Source organism: Panthera uncia, assembly GCF_023721935.1.
Source record: "Panthera uncia isolate 11264 chromosome A3 unlocalized genomic scaffold, Puncia_PCG_1.0 HiC_scaffold_11, whole genome shotgun sequence".
Taxonomy (NCBI): domain Eukaryota; kingdom Metazoa; phylum Chordata; class Mammalia; order Carnivora; family Felidae; genus Panthera; species Panthera uncia.
In genome coordinates, this window is record NW_026057578.1 from 84,661,112 (window position 1) to 84,677,787 (window position 16,676).

At 41.4% G+C, this 16,676-nt stretch overlaps 1 protein-coding gene across 2 annotated transcripts in view; it reads left to right on the top strand.

Annotated features, from left to right (window-relative positions):
• Positions 1-552: 552 nt before the first annotated feature.
• MXD1 (MAX dimerization protein 1) overlaps positions 553-16,676 on the top strand; it is a 28,015-nt gene continuing 11,891 nt past the window's right edge. For both annotated transcript variants that reach the window (XR_007462237.1, XM_049651598.1), the window contains exons 1-3: positions 553-882; positions 1,627-1,726; positions 6,601-6,630. Coding sequence is in view for 1 of the 2 variants with exons in the window: in XM_049651598.1 (XP_049507555.1) it covers positions 810-882; positions 1,627-1,726; positions 6,601-6,630 (203 nt within the window). In the remaining variant the exon portion in view is untranslated. The remainder of the gene's footprint in view (positions 883-1,626; positions 1,727-6,600; positions 6,631-16,676) is intronic.

The following is a 16,676-nucleotide window of genomic DNA, read 5'->3' on the forward strand; positions in this document are numbered from 1 at the left end:
AACTTTTCCCCGGGGACAGGTCCCGGCAACAGGTCCGAGGCGGGGCCGGGATGGGCCGGATAGACCATAGCTCCGCGGCGGCCGGTGAATCAGCGCCGGCGCCCAGGTCAGCCCTCCCCAGCCAGTGCCAGATCTGGGGAGGAGTAGCGGCGCCGCGGATCACGGGCCACTTAGGGCTCGCCGGGACTGGAGAAAGGTGACGTCACCGTAGCTGGGTGGGGGGGGTGGTGTTCAGCTGGCTCCACCAATGGGAAACAAGCAAAGTGGCTTGCTTTCTGTAGCTCTGAGCCAATACTAACAAAGCAAAAGGGGGTTGTCGGTATAGAACCAATGGAAAACAGGGAAGGAGCACGAGGCGGAGTTGCGAATCCTGTCACCAATTGGAAAGAGGGGGTGGAGCCCGGGCCTTGTCAAGCGCAGCCAACCAGAGAGAGGAGCGGACTCTAGGGGGCGGGGCCGTAATGTTTTTCCCCAATCGGACAAGGCCAGGGGCGGGGCATTCTCTAGGGTGCCCAATGAGGAACGCAGCCGAAGCGGGCCTGTCAAGAGAAGGGGCTGGGGGCGGGGGGATGGTGAGTCGGAGATAAACACTCCGCGGCGGTGGCGGCTGCTGCTCTTCTTCGGGTTCTGTCACGGTGTTGGCGGTGCCCAGCTCACCGGCCCCCCTCCCCCTTCCGGCGAGCGCGGTCGCCAAAGAGGCTTTCTCAACCCTGCTCTGCGGGGTCCACAGCAGGGTGCGGGTGTCCGGCGGCGGCGGCGAGCCCGTGGGCAGTGGGGGTTGGTCCCGCGGCTCCGGCCCCCGGTGCAGAATGGCGGCGGCGGTTCGGATGAACATCCAGATGCTGCTAGAGGCGGCCGACTACCTGGAGCGGCGGGAGAGAGGTGCACGGGGATGGGAGGGGTCCGTCCCGAGCCGGGGCCGGGGGCTTTGAGGGGCCCCGCCGCGGGTAGGGGCTCCCAGCCGCTCTGGGGGTGGTTGGAAGCGCGGAGAGCGCGACCGCGAGCGCTCCCAACCCCTCCAGCTCTCCCCACGCGCGGTCCGAAGGGAGGCCACTGCTGCCCCAAAGGCGATGAATGGAGGTGGAAAAGGGGCCGCTGCCCCCCGGGGTCCCGAGCTCCGTCCCCACCCTGAAGCGAATGGGGTGCCCGGGGTCCCCTCGGCCAGGCCCTTGGTTTACCTCACCGGGGCTCGTCCCGACCGGCCCCCGAGTGGGCCTGGCGTCCCGTCCCCCAGCCGGAGGAGCAGCGCCTGCCTTACGCGCCCCCTTCCCCGCCCTCTGGGCTCCGGGTGTTTGCCCTGCACCTTTGCCTGAGGCTGGTCCCACTTAAAGCACACCAACCTGCTGGACTTTGCCAGTGGGAAACCCAGGCACCACGAGCTTAGCGACTTGCGGTGTCTTTCTCAACAATGAGCAGCTGGAATGCTCCTTACACCTGCTCCGAACTGAGGGTATTCACACAATTTTAAAAAACAATCATTGTTCTAAGAATTCCACCTTGCTTCGTTTATTTCTTTCCACGATATTCTTGTATTGAAAAATAAAATTTAAAAAGGAAATGCTGTGGAGGGGAGAGAGTATTGAATGTTCTAGGCTCATTCATTAACTGGATCCTTCGGTTTTCTAGAAGCTGAACATGGTTATGCCTCCATGTTACCATACAATAACAAGGACAGAGATGCCTTAAAACGGAGGAACAAATCCAAGAAGAATAACAGCAGTAGCAGGTAATTTGGTAAATATTTCTTTTTCTCTTTTAGATTATACTGCAGATGACACAAACTGCAGAATGGAAGTTGCCTGTTGTGATTATAACTCTGTAAATACATTAAGTAGCAATCATGATTCAGTGAGGCACACATGGTCTTAAGCCATTGGAGGAAGCAGCCCTTCTGTTTGGGTTGAGCGGACTGAAAAGAGTAATGGGAATGTTTTACATTTCTTTATGAACTTTTAAAATTAATTTTGCTTTTCTTCCCTTTTGGAACAAAAATTTTTGGAAACTTCCAGTGGGATTAGTTAACGGTAACTGTATTTTGCCTTCAGAAGTTGCAGATTCAGGGCAAGTTTTCTGTAATTGAAAATGCTGGATATTATCCATTTCTTTTACTTTTCATAGTGAAGATTTTATAAACATGTTAAAGTATCTGATTTATCATAGGTGGTAGGATTTCATATTCAACATGTAAATTAAATGCAGTTATTTGTCTGATAATCTGTCAACATCTATTTATAATGGCAAAGAGGAATGGTTGACGTTGAAGCCTGCCTTTTTGGTGATGGAAGAACGAATAATATTAAAATTTTAATATGCCACAGTCCTTTTAGGTTAGCCTTATAGTTCTTAAAATCTGTGAATCTCTCTGGGGAGTATGTGGTTAATGTCCAGTGAAGTCACATTAAAGCCCTGAATATAGTTTTTCTTATTAATGATACTGCCCCCTTTTTTCCTCTCTTTCCCCTTAAAATATGTTAGCTAGGAAATCTTCTAGATCTGTTTAATTACACTTTTCATTCCAGTAAATTAAGTCATTCACATCTTCATCACTGATTTAGAATCCTTATTCCTCTCCCGTTGTCATGAATAACTCCCTGCAAGTAACTGTATTTGATTAGCCTCTGTGGCATAATACAGACCACTTAAACCTAAAACTTGTTCTTGCTGTTGCTTCTGTCCTTGATTCACCCCATTGTTGGTAAAAACACAGGATGCGAGCAGCACACATGTGCTGAGCTCTTGAATAGGAAGGCACGTGAAGGATGAACCTGGTAATTAACTACCCCTGTGGTTTTTCCTTTCCCTCCCATCTTTCACATTACCTGAAGGTGGTGCCCAGTAGATCTATGTGTGGGTCCTAAGGGCTTTTAAGAAGAATGTTAATACTGATTTGTATTGTGCAGCGGTATAAAACAATTCAGCTGTCTTGCATTTTGTTACATTATTTTTAAGCTTTTGGAAGAACTTTGAAGGCTTTTGGTTTATTTTTCTTCAAAAATGTAGTCCATTTGTTGCTTTTATGCTTATCCACAGGTAATTTGGGAGGAATTGTCCACACTAATAGTCAAGGTTTAATCCTTAGCACTTTCTTTTTCCCTAAGTTTCACAGGAAAGTTGGAGGAGGTTCAGTGGTGGGGAGAGGAATATGATGTTGTTGAAAGAGAAGGAGGCCGGTCCCAAAAGGTGATTAAGAAACAAAAATAATGATAGTTAAGAATTGCAAGCCAAGAAACAGATTCGTTCTCTTTAATATCCAGCGTTATTATTGAAGAAATAGCTGTAACTTCTGTTTTGGAAAAGCTCTTTTCTTTTAATGAGCTTGGTTTGCTTTCCATGGTTATCACATGTTTCCCATATTCTTGACTAATCATGAATTAGTGTAATACCCTCAGTGGTGCAGGGATCTCTGAGAAACCATGATTAAACCTGGAGATGGCACCAAGCAGATGTGAAGCAAGAGCAGGTTGTTTTAAATGTGATCACTTCCTTCATGCCCTGTTTAGAATGACCCTTACTGAGCAGTGAGACATCTCCCCAGAGAATGCAGTTTGACCCCTTGATTTGAATTCGACTTCTATCCAAGGCCATGTATGGTCAGGATTTTGAACTGAGGTGAGGGCTATGGAGAGATTACTTCTGGTTTACATAACCACTGGATAACAGTGTATTCTTGTTAATTCAGGTTGAAATGCTGTGCTCATTGCTTGTAGAGTCAGGGGGCTACTTTTTTCTAGGACAATTAAAAAAAAAAAAAAGATTTAGCCACATATCCAGCTTCTTGGGAACTGAAAATGCAGATCTTAATCCAGTGTCTCTAGTTGCTTGTTTAAAAAACAACCAAATGGGGCGCCTGGGTGGCTCAGTTGGTTAAGTGTCCGACTTCAGCTCAGGTCATGATCTCACAGTTTGTGAGTTCAAGCCTCGCATCGGGCTCTGTGCCGACAGCTCAGAGCCTGAAGCCTGCTTTGGATTCTGTGTCTCCCTCTCTCTGTTCCTCCCCCACTTTCTTTCTCTCTCTCTCTCTCTCTCTCTCTCTCAAAAATAAAGGTTAAAAAAAACTTTAATAAACAAAACCAAATGAAATTTTGAAATTTTGAATATTGATTGTTTCAGAATCATCCAGAGAACTACTGGAATATAGGGAGGTGGAATCTTTTTCTTTTTTTTTTTCTTTCCTACTGATTTTTGAAGTGAGTTACTAATTATTTAGAATTGAAATCCAGAGTTTTTAAAGGTATATTTTGTTAAATTGGTCAAGCAGGCTTTGGCATTCATGTGAAAGAGGAAGTTCACACCTGCCACCTAGCTCTTTTACGCAACCATGGCCATATAGCTGAGCTGATGTGGAGTCTTTTTGAACCCAAGGACTTTTTCCTATTCTCATACACTCTGTAGTCTGGCTTAGTTATCTTTTTGTTAGAATATATTTTTAATGGTGACATTCGACCTTTACCAGTGATTTCAGAGTTATCAAACATCTTCAATAATCACATGAAAAATAATCTTGACACAAGGTATCTATGTGTTCTTATAATGCTTTAATTAAAAATGTTTACCCATTAACAGAGTTGGCAAGCAATCTCTGGACTGAGGATTTTTGAAAGGCTTACTTTTATTAAAGACACACTCCGTTCCAGTCACCCAAATGCACTTCAGTATTGCTTGTAGCCATTAAATAGAAGTCCCCTTGTAAAAACCATGATGTGTTCAATACTCTTAAGTAATCGAATAAGATCTGTAGTTTCAAAAACTGTTCAAAGTTTGGAAGGAGTTGTACTTCCTATGGAATTTGTTAACAAGTTTCTCTTGGGGATTCAGAATTTTTCTTATTTGTATCTTCAAAGAATCCAGAAATTTTTGGTAAGAGTGCCCTGTGTGCTATTTTCTGTAATCAGAGATTCTATTTTCAAATATTCACCCTTCTCTACCACTGTCCTGGGATGGTCCTTGTCTATAGTTAAACAGGGAAATCCTGACCAGCTGCTGTTATATACTTTAAAAAATCTGTCAGACTTTGAACTTGCTATTCCCTGTTAAAACTAAAATGCCACGTGCTTTAAAGCCAAAGGTTTGCGGTGCAGGCCTGACTCTTGTTAACTATGATATCCTGCTGGCCGTTGCAGGAAGTAAACCCTCAGAAAAATGTAACTGAAGAAGGCTGAGGGAAAACCAGGTGAATCAGTGTAAATCTTTTAAGGCAACTAATTGTGAGGTCCTTTATCTAGAAAACAAATATTCTAAAACTTAAAATGTTGTTGTTATTTTCTTGGTTTTCTTCGTGAATAAAAATTGGTGTCCCAGATCCTTGTGGAAGAGAAGTTTTAGTGCTAGATTGAAAATTTCTCTTCCCAAGACTGCAAACCCACATGTACACCCTGCTCCCCTTCTCTGGTGTGAATGAACTTGGTGGTGGTTGTCCACCTGATACAAATGAGTGGCTGAGTATTCGTGGAGGTCCTGTTTCTCCGTGATTACTGTGAGAAGTTCTCTGTAGGCCCAGTAAGGTTCTGATTGTGGCCACGTAGAATTCATGTCCTGAGCCAGGGTGTTATCTCCTGAACTGGTTAGATTCCACAGAGTTTCCATTAAGAAAGGTCAAGATTCAGCTCCTTTATAATGCTGGGAGGTTCCTCAAGCTTATGATTAGTTAGGGAGGAGTTGTGTAAGGATAACACTGAAGTGGCCATGTTGACTGGCTTCTCGGGATTTCTGTGTAAACCTGTCCACAAATTCTTTGACCAGACCTTATATTCAAGGTCAGCTATAAACACATTAATAATGGTATTTCACATTCACCACAGCTTTCGTCCAAAGCTCTCTAATCACTTTTACAGTTGCTACCTCATTGATCCATGCATGTTCAGTAGATAATTGACAGTAATTTTTACTCCCATTTTACAGAAGGGTTAACCAAGGACAAGACAGTAAAGAATGTTATTTCTTCTACAGTACTGGTCAGTGACAAAACTGGACTTCAGATTTCACCCTAACTGTTGCTTTAACCAGTCTATGCCATCTTTAGGTTGAGCTGAGTTTTAGAAGCCCCTTCCTGAAATCATTTGGTAGCTAGTCATCAGTAGCATTTGTCAGGTTGTACGTGATCAAATAATTACGTCAGGGAGTAGAAAGGTTGAGGGAAGAGGTATTATTTTTATCCATTTAAAATTGTGTCCTCTTGTCAAACAACTTAACATAAAGTTTTGGTGTATATACCCCACCTAGAAAAAACTGCAGGACTAGGAGGGGGCTCCACCTCCACTGTTGTAACTGCAGCCTGAAAGCTTCGGTGTTCTATAACCTGAATTCGTATCCCATTGGGCAAATGCTTTCTTCTTTGTACGTAGAGACCCTTGATATTTCCACCAGGGATTGCACACCTCTTAAGTTTGTACCTTCTCCTTGAACTCTATTTTAGATATTTACATTTATCTAACCCCTCAGAGGGACTAATTTCTTTAGCAGAGCCCACCGAGTTTTTCTCCCTTTGTCAGTTTTCTCTACTACCAACTTTGGAGAGAAAGAAATTAAAGAATTGTTCTGGTGTTGAAGTAGTCCTTTAAGACAGGAAGAATCTTACTCTTTTCTTCTTGTTCCCTCTTTCAGATCAACTCACAATGAAATGGAGAAGAATAGGTGAGTTGGGGATTTTGCGGGTGGGATAGGGGCCATTTTGATGTATACTCTGTTCGTTGAGACTTGGTTGCTTTTCTTGTCTTTTCCCCACAAATAGCACCTGATACGAGAGTTTACTCAGGCTGTCTAAGCAACACTGCCCATAAATCACTTAGGTAGATGAAGGGCTTGCAGGTTCCAATAGACCACACCCCACCCCTCACTCCTGCAACCTGCTTCTCCTGAGGAGTGCCTTTCCTGGTGACTGTTTCACAGGCCAAAGCATTTTAGGTCATGAGCAGTGTTTCACAAATAGTGTTTTTAAAAAAATTACATGCTACTGAATATAATTGGTAGTTCTGTCTTTAATCATGTACACACCCAGATATATATAAATACACATACATATGTGTGTGTGTATTTACAGTTGTGAATAAAGATTCCAAAATTCAGGCAAATCTATGCATAGCACAAAATGGTGATTCACTAGAGGAGGCCTGCCACCCTCACTGGGATCCATCTGGCTGAGCCTGAGTTGATCTCTCTCACCTGGATTGCCTCTTTGCTATTTGTTTAAATCTTTATTTTCTAAATCAGCTTTGCCCCACCTTCAATAATGTAGCCTACTGGTTCTTGACTCTGGTCGTACATTAGAGTCGTTTGCAAAGTTTTTATTTTAATGTTTTTCTAAAAATATTTTTGGGGCGCCTGGGTGGCTCAGTTGGTTAAGCGTCTGCCTTTGTTTCGGATCATGATCTCGCAATTTGTGAGTTCAAGCCCCACAGCATGCTCTTTGCTGTCCATGCAGAGCCCGCTTCAGATTCATTCTCATTCTCTCTTTCTCTCGAATAAATAAATAAATAAATAACTTAGGGACGCCTGGGTGGCTCAGTCATTTAAATGTCCGACGTCAGCTCAGGTCATGATCACACAGTCCATGGGTTCAAGCCCCACATCAGGCTCTGTGCTAACAGCTCAGAGCCTGGAGCCTGCTTTGGATTCTGTGTCTCCCTCTTTCTCTGCCCCTCCCATGGCATGCTCTGTCTCTGTCAATAATATTTAAAAATTTTTTTTAATTAAATAACTTAAAAATATGTTAAATACATTATATATGCATTTATATATTTGGGGAGAAAAATTTTATTTCTGCTGATTTTATAAAATAACTTAGAGAAATTTTCAGACACATGAGAATGAATAATGTAATCAAGTCCTATGTGTCCATCACTCAACTTGAACAATTACCAACATTTTGTAAATCTTATATAATCAAAACCACCCTTCTCCATGGAGTATTTTATTTTTTTTTTATTTATTTATTTATTTTTTTAAATTTTTTTTTCAACGTTTTTTATTTATTTTTGGGACAGAGAGAGACAGAGCATGAACGGGGGAGGGGCAGAGAGAGAGGGAGACACAGAATCGGAAACAGGCTCCAGGCTCCGAGCCATCAGCCCAGAGCCTGACGCGGGGCTCGAACTCACGGACCGCGAGATCGTGACCTGGCTGAAGTCGGACGCTTAACCGACTGCGCCACCCAGGCGCCCCGTCCATGGAGTATTTTAAAGCAAATCTTTTATCTCTAATAAAGACTTAAAAAAAAAAAAAAAAAAAGTAACCACTTGCTTTTACCATGCTGGGGGTGGAGGAATTAATGGTAATTCTTTGTAGAGCTTTTAAAAGAAAGAGAGAAACCAATGCCCAGACCTCACCCCTAGCAATTCTGATTTAATTGGTTTGTGTTGAGACTCTGCTCTAGTATTTTTAAAAGCTCCCCAGGTGATTCTCATATGCTGCCAGGGCTGAGAACCATTGAGCAAGCCTCATTCTGGTCTCTGAGCGCCCATCAATTTGAAATACAGGCTACCCATTCAGACTGAGTGGCTTTCTCAATGCTCTGCATGAACAACATGATGATGTGTAATAATGGCTCTGTAAATACATATGGTTATTTCATGCAAACCTTCTATGAAGAGGGGGTCTGACTCTGAAAGTCAGGATCTGAATGACCTGTTTCGTCAGTGAAAGGACAGACCAGACTTACTAGGAAAGAGAATCTTGGAACAGAGTGAACATTTAGCATTCTTCCACTGAGGAATTTTGTGTGTGCACATGCGCGGGGTTGAGGGGTTGCATGTGCCTCGCCGCACATTTGCCTCTCCCCAGCCCTCTTCTTCCCTTTTAATTTCTCTGTGATTATGACTGACTGTTGTAAGTCAGAGCTTCCTTTATGCTTTAGGGATTTACATATCCTGAATTGGGAACTCAAAAGTATCTTTTAAGGTGGAAAAGTAGTCAAATGTGGCTTCCCTTTCTCCTCTTTAGATTTTCTCTCAACTTTATGCCTTTGGGTGAACTGGGGACACTGGGACTCTTTGTGCTGAAAAGTCTTCCAGTTCTCCTCCCCCATTCCCAACCTCTTAGGCATTTATTTTTTTATATTTCCATTAGGCACTTATTTTTATTATTACTAAGATTTTAACCCTTCAGATCAGGGCTCTTACACTTACAACTCCATGCCTTTTACCTCTGCAAGAATGTCACACGATGTCAGTCATAAATAAAGGTCACTTGGACCTTTTATTTTAGCAGTTCAGGGATATTTCTTTTTTGCCTACAGTGTCTCAAGAACTTGTGCTCCATACTAGGTACTAAATGAGTTCACGCTGGGGTATTAAATCAGCATGGTCCCCATCCTAGAGAAAATGTAGTTTGTCTAACGAGAAAGACACAGAGACCGTTTCAGTGAGTATACTATGTGCTAAGATGGAGGTATGCACAAGAGGCTCTGGAGGCAAAGAATCTAGAAAACTGGAGTGGAAGTCACCACTGGGCAAGCTGCTTTTAATTCAGACTGCTTCTGTATGACCAGTCAACTTTTGCTTGTTGAAGGGTTAGATATCTGGTTTCCATATTGTCCTTTCTGTTCTGGAATTTGGTCTTTTAAAGTCTTGATAATTCCTTCTCTAGTCTAGAGCACATGAACAGAAAAGAAGGAAGTAAAGACTCAAATTTCTTTAACCAAGCATTGGTTGCTGCAGTCCAAGTGAAGAACAAAGTTATCAGGCTCTTCTCCCCTTATTAGTGTAGATGCTTAAGAATCTTCCGGTTTTGAAGTCAGTTGAATAGTTGCTCTTGTAGTCTCCCTGGTTTTAGTGGTTGATTCCTGTAAAAGAATCCTACCTAGCTTCATGCGTATACACTTTAGCCATTCTTTACCTTAAAACATCACATAAAAAAATTGACCTGTCTCTCAAAACCTTAGGAAAAGAACTTCTAATGATGGGAATTATTTTTCTCTTTGATATTGCAGAGTTGATTATACTTGGGTTAGATTTTTAAACAGAAACCTTTTCTGTGACACTTCAGAGATTCTGAATAATTATATTTGGTGTTCCTTTGGACTCTACTATGAGAATATTAGACTCAGCACCACCATATTGATAACCTTTGCATTGGTGAGAAGATAAAAGCCTTCTAGAATGGTGGAGGTGGGGGTATTTTCCATTCACTAGATTAGAAGATGTTAGAAGAAGCTGTGTACTAGGTGCTGGGAACACAGAACCGGATGAAGACGAAACCCCTGGGGTGGAGGGTTCAGTAATATCACTATAGATAGGAGTGCCTGTCCCTTAGCCTGTGTTTCTCTTAACTGTAACGAATTTTGTGGCTCTAGCCTCCTAAGGAAACACCCTTAAGTGAGTGTGTGGTGTTTTTCTTTGTAAAACTAATCTTCTAGAAAATTTTGAGAAATATAGAAAGTCTTTCTAAAAACAATTTATATCATCCATAATTCTATCAGCCAGAGGAAACCAGTGAATTTTGAAGTGTATCTCAACAGTTGTTTTGGAAGATATAAAAATCACCTGTAATAGATCTTGGGACAGTTGACAGCTGCTGACACTCCTGCTAAGTTCCATATCCATCTAGACTTTTGTGTATACTTTTTTTCATCAACATGGGATCATATAGTAAATATTTTGTATCTTCTTTTCAAGCTACATTATGAATATTTTCCAGTGTCCTTAAGTCTCCTTTTCTAACATTACTTTTAGCAGAGGCCAGTATTTACCTCAGACGGATGTGCCATAACTCGTATAACCAATCCCCTGTTTATGTTCTTCCCAGTATTTTGCTAATATGAAAAGCACTTCCTTAAACCACCTTGTAGATAAATCTCTGTCCAATATCATAATTATTTCCTTAGGGTAAATTTATAGTTGTGAAATTAACAATAATATACATTGTTCTAATTTTTAGTGTTGACAGCTGGATTGTCCACCAGGCAAGTTATAGGCTGTATTTTCTGTATACTTTCACAAGGTGATACTCTAAGACCTTTATGAATTTGGTAAATAAAAAACAAAAACAGACAATTTGTTTTAGTTTGCATTTCTTACATTATTAGCATAGTCAAATAATTTTCGTGTGTGTATATCACCTGTTAAATAACATTTGCCCAATTTTCTACTCTGACGTTTCTTTTTCCTTCTTATGAAGAGATTATATAATATAAAGGATATATATGAAAGAGATTGCCCCTTTGCATATCACATAATTTTCTAATTTATCATTTCCTTTAACAGAATATTTTCTCACTGTTTTCTCTCACTGTTTGAAGTTGCTGCCTCTATTGTATATTAAATTCTTGTTTACTGCTGAGTCTGTTTCTAGACGACTACTTCTGTTCCACTGGCCATCTGCTCTTCCTGTGCCAGTGTCCATTGTTTTAGTCACTGAGGTTTTGCCATGCACTTCAAGATCTGGTAAAGCCAAATCCCTGCTCTTCCCTCCTCCTTTTTTAATTTTACCATGATCTTAGCTATTTTCACTAGTTTTTTTTTTTTTTTTTTTTTTCCCTGATGAATTTTATAGTCCATCCATCTCCCCATCCCTCAAATTCTTTGGGGATTTTCAAAATAAATAAAAAATTTAATAATTTCAATATAAATTGACTTTAAAAGTTCACGTCCACATATTAGCTCTTTCCATCCAGGATGTGATGTGTCTTCAGTTAGATCTGTTTTCTGTCTCTAATGTTTTATGGTGTTTCCCCATAGATCTTGCATACTTCTTTTTTTTTCTTTAATTTTTTTACTGTATGTTTATTTTTGAGGAAGAGAGACCGCATGAGCAGGGGAGGGGCAGAGAGAGTGAGGGAGACACAGAATCTGAAGCAGGCTCAGGCTCTGAGCTTATCCGCACAGAGCTCAACATGGGGCTCGAACCCACAAACTGAGATCGTGACCTGAGCCCAAGTCGGACACTTAACCGACTGAGCCACCCAGGCGCCCCTTGCATATTTCTTGTAAAAGGTATTATTGCATTTATGTTTTTTAACTTTTATTTATTTATTTTGAGAGAGTGAGCCTGTGTGTGAGTGGGGGAGGGGCAGAGAGAGAGAGGGGAGAGAATCCCAAGCAGGCTCCACACTCTCAGCAAAGAACCCAATATGGGGCTCGATCTCACGAACCACGAGATCATCATGTGAGCCAAAATCCAGAGTCAGATGCTTAACAGACTGAGCCACCCTGAAGCCCCTACATATTTTTAGATCACTACTGGATTCCCAATGTAATTGCTAATTAATTCTTGTTGGAATATAGGAAATCTTTGAATCTGTTGTTGTTATTATATGGCTTTGTTGATGATAATTGTATTTCCTTCTCTTAGCTGGGAATTCCTCTGGTCTGAATGCCTTTCAGTAGCATTTCAGCAAATGGAAACTGAGGGAATGTATATAAGCTGAAGCCAGTGGGTCAGGAGTCAGGTGCTAGAATGGACTCCCCCCTTCCCCCACCCAAAGAAGGCTCTGGTATCTTCTTTAATAATAGACACTCATTTTTCTGGAATGGTATGTATGCAGGCCTTGCTGGAATTAGGCAGCTGGTCTAGAGAGATTACCTCTGCTAGAGTCTTCTGAGCCTATGACAAAAGATTTTTGTGTGTGCTCTGTGGGGAGGACTCAGCAGCCTGATCTAAGCTATTATTTTCATTTGGTCTAACAGTATTTCAGTGGCATCTGGTCTGGCATGAGAAACCATTGCAATCAGGTCTCTTCTGGCAGGATATTGTAATTGATTGCAGATCCCTATAGTTATTTCTTTTGGGTTTTGGCTTTGCAAATGGCCAAGCTCCTTATATCAGAAGAGGGTAGGGGCGTAGCTTTTGCATCGGGTCCAAAGTTGTGGTAGGCATTGCACCATTCTTACTGCTTCTGAACTTTCTTGACCACGTTCAGATTGCACTCTAGGGTGTTGTAACAAATCCACATTGCTTTGTTGCCACATGAGGCTAAGGGCATGGCCCGGTTATTACAAAGAAGGGATGTAGTTATCAGTGTACAAATCTGGTCTGTGTTGATGGTGTGGAGGAGCCCCCAGATTTGTACCACTAGAATCTTTCTTTCTTGGACTATACCTCTTGAATAGATGGCATCTGCCCTTGGAAGAACTTGGGAGAAGAGACGTATGCTGATTATCCAGTGCCTACTGGAGCACTGGGAGTATTCACTGACCTTTTTGTCATAGTCATTAATAGTCAAAGGGTGAGAGAGCTATAGCAAGTACTGACTATAATATGTACTTGGATGTTTTTAAAATTGGGCTCCAGAAAGGAAATATTAATGGATATACTTATGTATTTCATACTTTTAGTAGAGAAATGATTTTATAGCTTTAAAATGTAACCGCCATGCTCCCATATAGCTATAGCACATATAACTACCTTTGTGTTTTTAACAAGGATTACTTTCACAATTATGAGAAAACTTCAAAACCTTCCAAGGTTCCAGTTAAGTTGGTAATAATGATGCTTTGGGCAATTATTTATAAAGGGATCAGTTTAGAGAAAGAAGGCGAATACTTTTTTTCCTTAAAGCATGACCTGTGGTCTTCACGTGGACTTTTTGTTTAACCTGGCGAGGCTCTTTCTCAACCCCAAACCTGGCGAAAGTTAGTATCTCTTGTGACATAGAATCACTTTTAGGGTCTAATTTTTGACCCCTTAAGATTATTTGTTTCTTCTTACTCTATACTAAACCTGTTTTTCTCACTATATAGCTTATATGTACCATCTCTGAAATTTTTATTCAACCCCCAATTATCCTGTAGGATTTATGAAGCTATTTAATTGGCTGGATCTGTACCTACACAAAGATAGGAAATAAGAGGGTGAAATTTCAGTGTTAAATAGGCTATTGTTTATCGTTTGGTGTATTTTTTCTTCTTCGGTTAAGAATCTGAAGCCCAGGGGCGCTTGGGTGGCTCAGTCACAGTTAAGCATCCAACTCTTGATTTCAGCGCAGGTCATGATCTCACAGTTCATGAGTTCGAGCCCCACGTCGGGCTCCATGCTGGTGGTGAGGAGCCTGCTTAAGATTCTGTCTCCCTTGCTCTCTGCCCCTCCCCTGCTTGCACACCTGCACGCTCTCTCAAAATAAATACACCTTAAAAAAAAAAAATCCAGTCCAATTTTAATGAAAAGTAGTCCTCAGTGAGGTCCAGTGTATTGTGTTTAAGTGGGGTTTTTCTCAAAGAGAAGGGGCATGAATTGCCTAAGATACCAGTTTCTACTCTTGGATCAGCACCTGCAGATGCATTGTTATTTCTAGGCTCCAGTGGGTTAACAGGAGGTAAAGTCTTGGTCTTTTCCATTATTTGATAATGAAAGAATAGTCAGATACATAGGAGGGCTGCAGTGTATGAATGAGTGAAGAAATGAAGGTGATCAATTTGGAAAGGGGAAAACAGGTGATGATAGTCTATGAAAGCTTGACAACCTTTGCGAAGAAGTTAAGTCAAACGAGATATGGGTGAGGGCAAAGAATAGGTTTGGTAGAGGGCCAAGAGGACCCTGTTCTAGAACTTTCAGTGGGAGCTGCTATTTGTCATGGTCTGAAGGTAGCTCAGATCAATAATTCTGCAATAATATGTTTACATGTTTGATCCCCAACTAAATTTTAAGCTTCAAAGGCCAGGACTTGGTCTAACTCGACATCATATCCCAGCACCAAGTAGCAGTGCATAGTAATCCTTTGGAAACGCTAGTGGAGTAAATGAATGAGAGAGCCAGGTGTGTGTCTCTAGATTTCCACCTATGAACTTCTTTACTTATCTACCCTTTTCACTGGCTGCCTAGCCGTACACCCTGCTCTGACCTAAGTCATCTTTGTTTTCTGCGCTTTACTGTGAAAGGAGAGTGTTCAGTTATACCTTCGGTTAAAAAAAAAAGTAATCTCTGATAACCGTGCCTCCCTCACAACACAGACATGTGCCTGATTTGATACCATTCCCAATCGTGATCACATTCAAGTCAGGAAGGACTTTTGGGATAACAGCAAATTCAGGAGCACTGTCTGCAGATAGCACAGTCCACCTATAGTCTTAGTCTTTTCTCATTTATTCCCCAGTTTACAAATCTGCTGGCCTGAGAGGGAGAGAGACCCAGATAGAATTGAGGAAGCTGAAGTCTGGAGGCAGAAATAAAAAGAGCCGCATTCAGAGCTAAGGGCATGCCACCTAGCCCAGATGCCCTCTGTCTGTGCCAAAGCTCCAGTAGGAGGTAGTGCCTCTTCGTTAATGACTTCCTTTCACTTGGATATTTAGTTTCCCATAAGTCATGGTCGAACAGAGTTAAGGAAAACTGACAACAGAAATTGTGGTATCCAAATATATTTTATTTATTTAAAAAAAATTTTTTAACCTTTAATCATTTTTTTGATAGAGGCAGAGCGTGAGTGGGGGAGGGGCAGAGGGAGAGGGAGACACAGAATCTGAAGCAGGCTCCAGGCTCTGAACTGACAGCACAGAGCCCGATGCGGGGCTCGAACTCACGGACTGTGAGATCATGACCTGAGCTGAAGTCGGACGTTTAACCGACTGAGCCACCCAGGCTCCCTGACCAAATATATTTTATATTTAAATCTTTAATATATATTTGGAATGGATTTTGATGTTAATCTCCCCACTCTCCTATTTTCTGAATAATCCATTCTTTTCCCAAGGACCTGCAGTGTTCTCTCTGTTATAGGTTCAATTCATACCTATTCTTAGGTTTATTTCTGGGAATTTTTTACTCTGTGCACTTGATTTGTATACCTATTCCTGTTTTAGTGTATACTGTTTTGTTTTTTTTTTTAATTATTGAAGCTTTATAATACAGTTTAAGATCTGGTACAGCACATTCCTCCTCATTCTTCTTCTTTTTCAAAAAGTTGGTAATCCCTCACACATTTATTCTTCTAGATAAAGTTTAATTTCCCAGCATTAAGAACACTGTTGGGATTTTTTTTTTCTTGGAATTATGTTAAATTTGTGGACAAACTGGGTAACATTGACATTTTTACTTTTAGGTTTCATATCTAGAAATGTGCTTTTTTCCATTTAGATTTTCTTAGATCTCTCAGCAAAGTTTCATGCTTTCCTTCCTAGACCTCCTTCCGAAGCTGTTTTAAGTTTATTCCTAAATATGCTATCCTTTCTTCTTGCTATTGTATGGGAGATATTTTAGGTTCTTTGAATGTAGATAGCACATTCAGAGATGTGCTTGCATTTCCAAGGTCAGTATTTGCCCCTGTATTTTCCTTTGGCTGTTGTGGTGCTGCTGTAGCTGGGAGAGGAGTGGGTACGCTTCAGACACTTCCCTCCCAACCTTTGGGTCCCTTCTATCCAGGCCTCTACATGATGTGTGGCCATGAAAGAGTCTTTCCTTTCACATGAATTAGCTGTATAAGATCCTTGCTTATTTTTATTTTTATTCCAGCATAGTTAACATACAGTGTTATATTAGTTTCAGGTGTGTAATATAGTGATTCAACAATTCTTTACTCAGTGCTCATCATAAGTGCCCTCTTTAACCCCCTTCACCTGTTTCACCCATCCCCCAATCCACCTCGCCTCTGGTAACCACAGCTTTGTTTCTAGAGTTCAGAGCCTGGTTCTTGGTTTGTCTCTTTTTTTTTTTTTTTTTCTTCACGCGTTTGTTTTGTTTCAAATTCCACATGTGAATGAGATCATATGGTATTTGTCTTTCTCTGACTTATTTCACTTAGCATAATACTCTCTAGC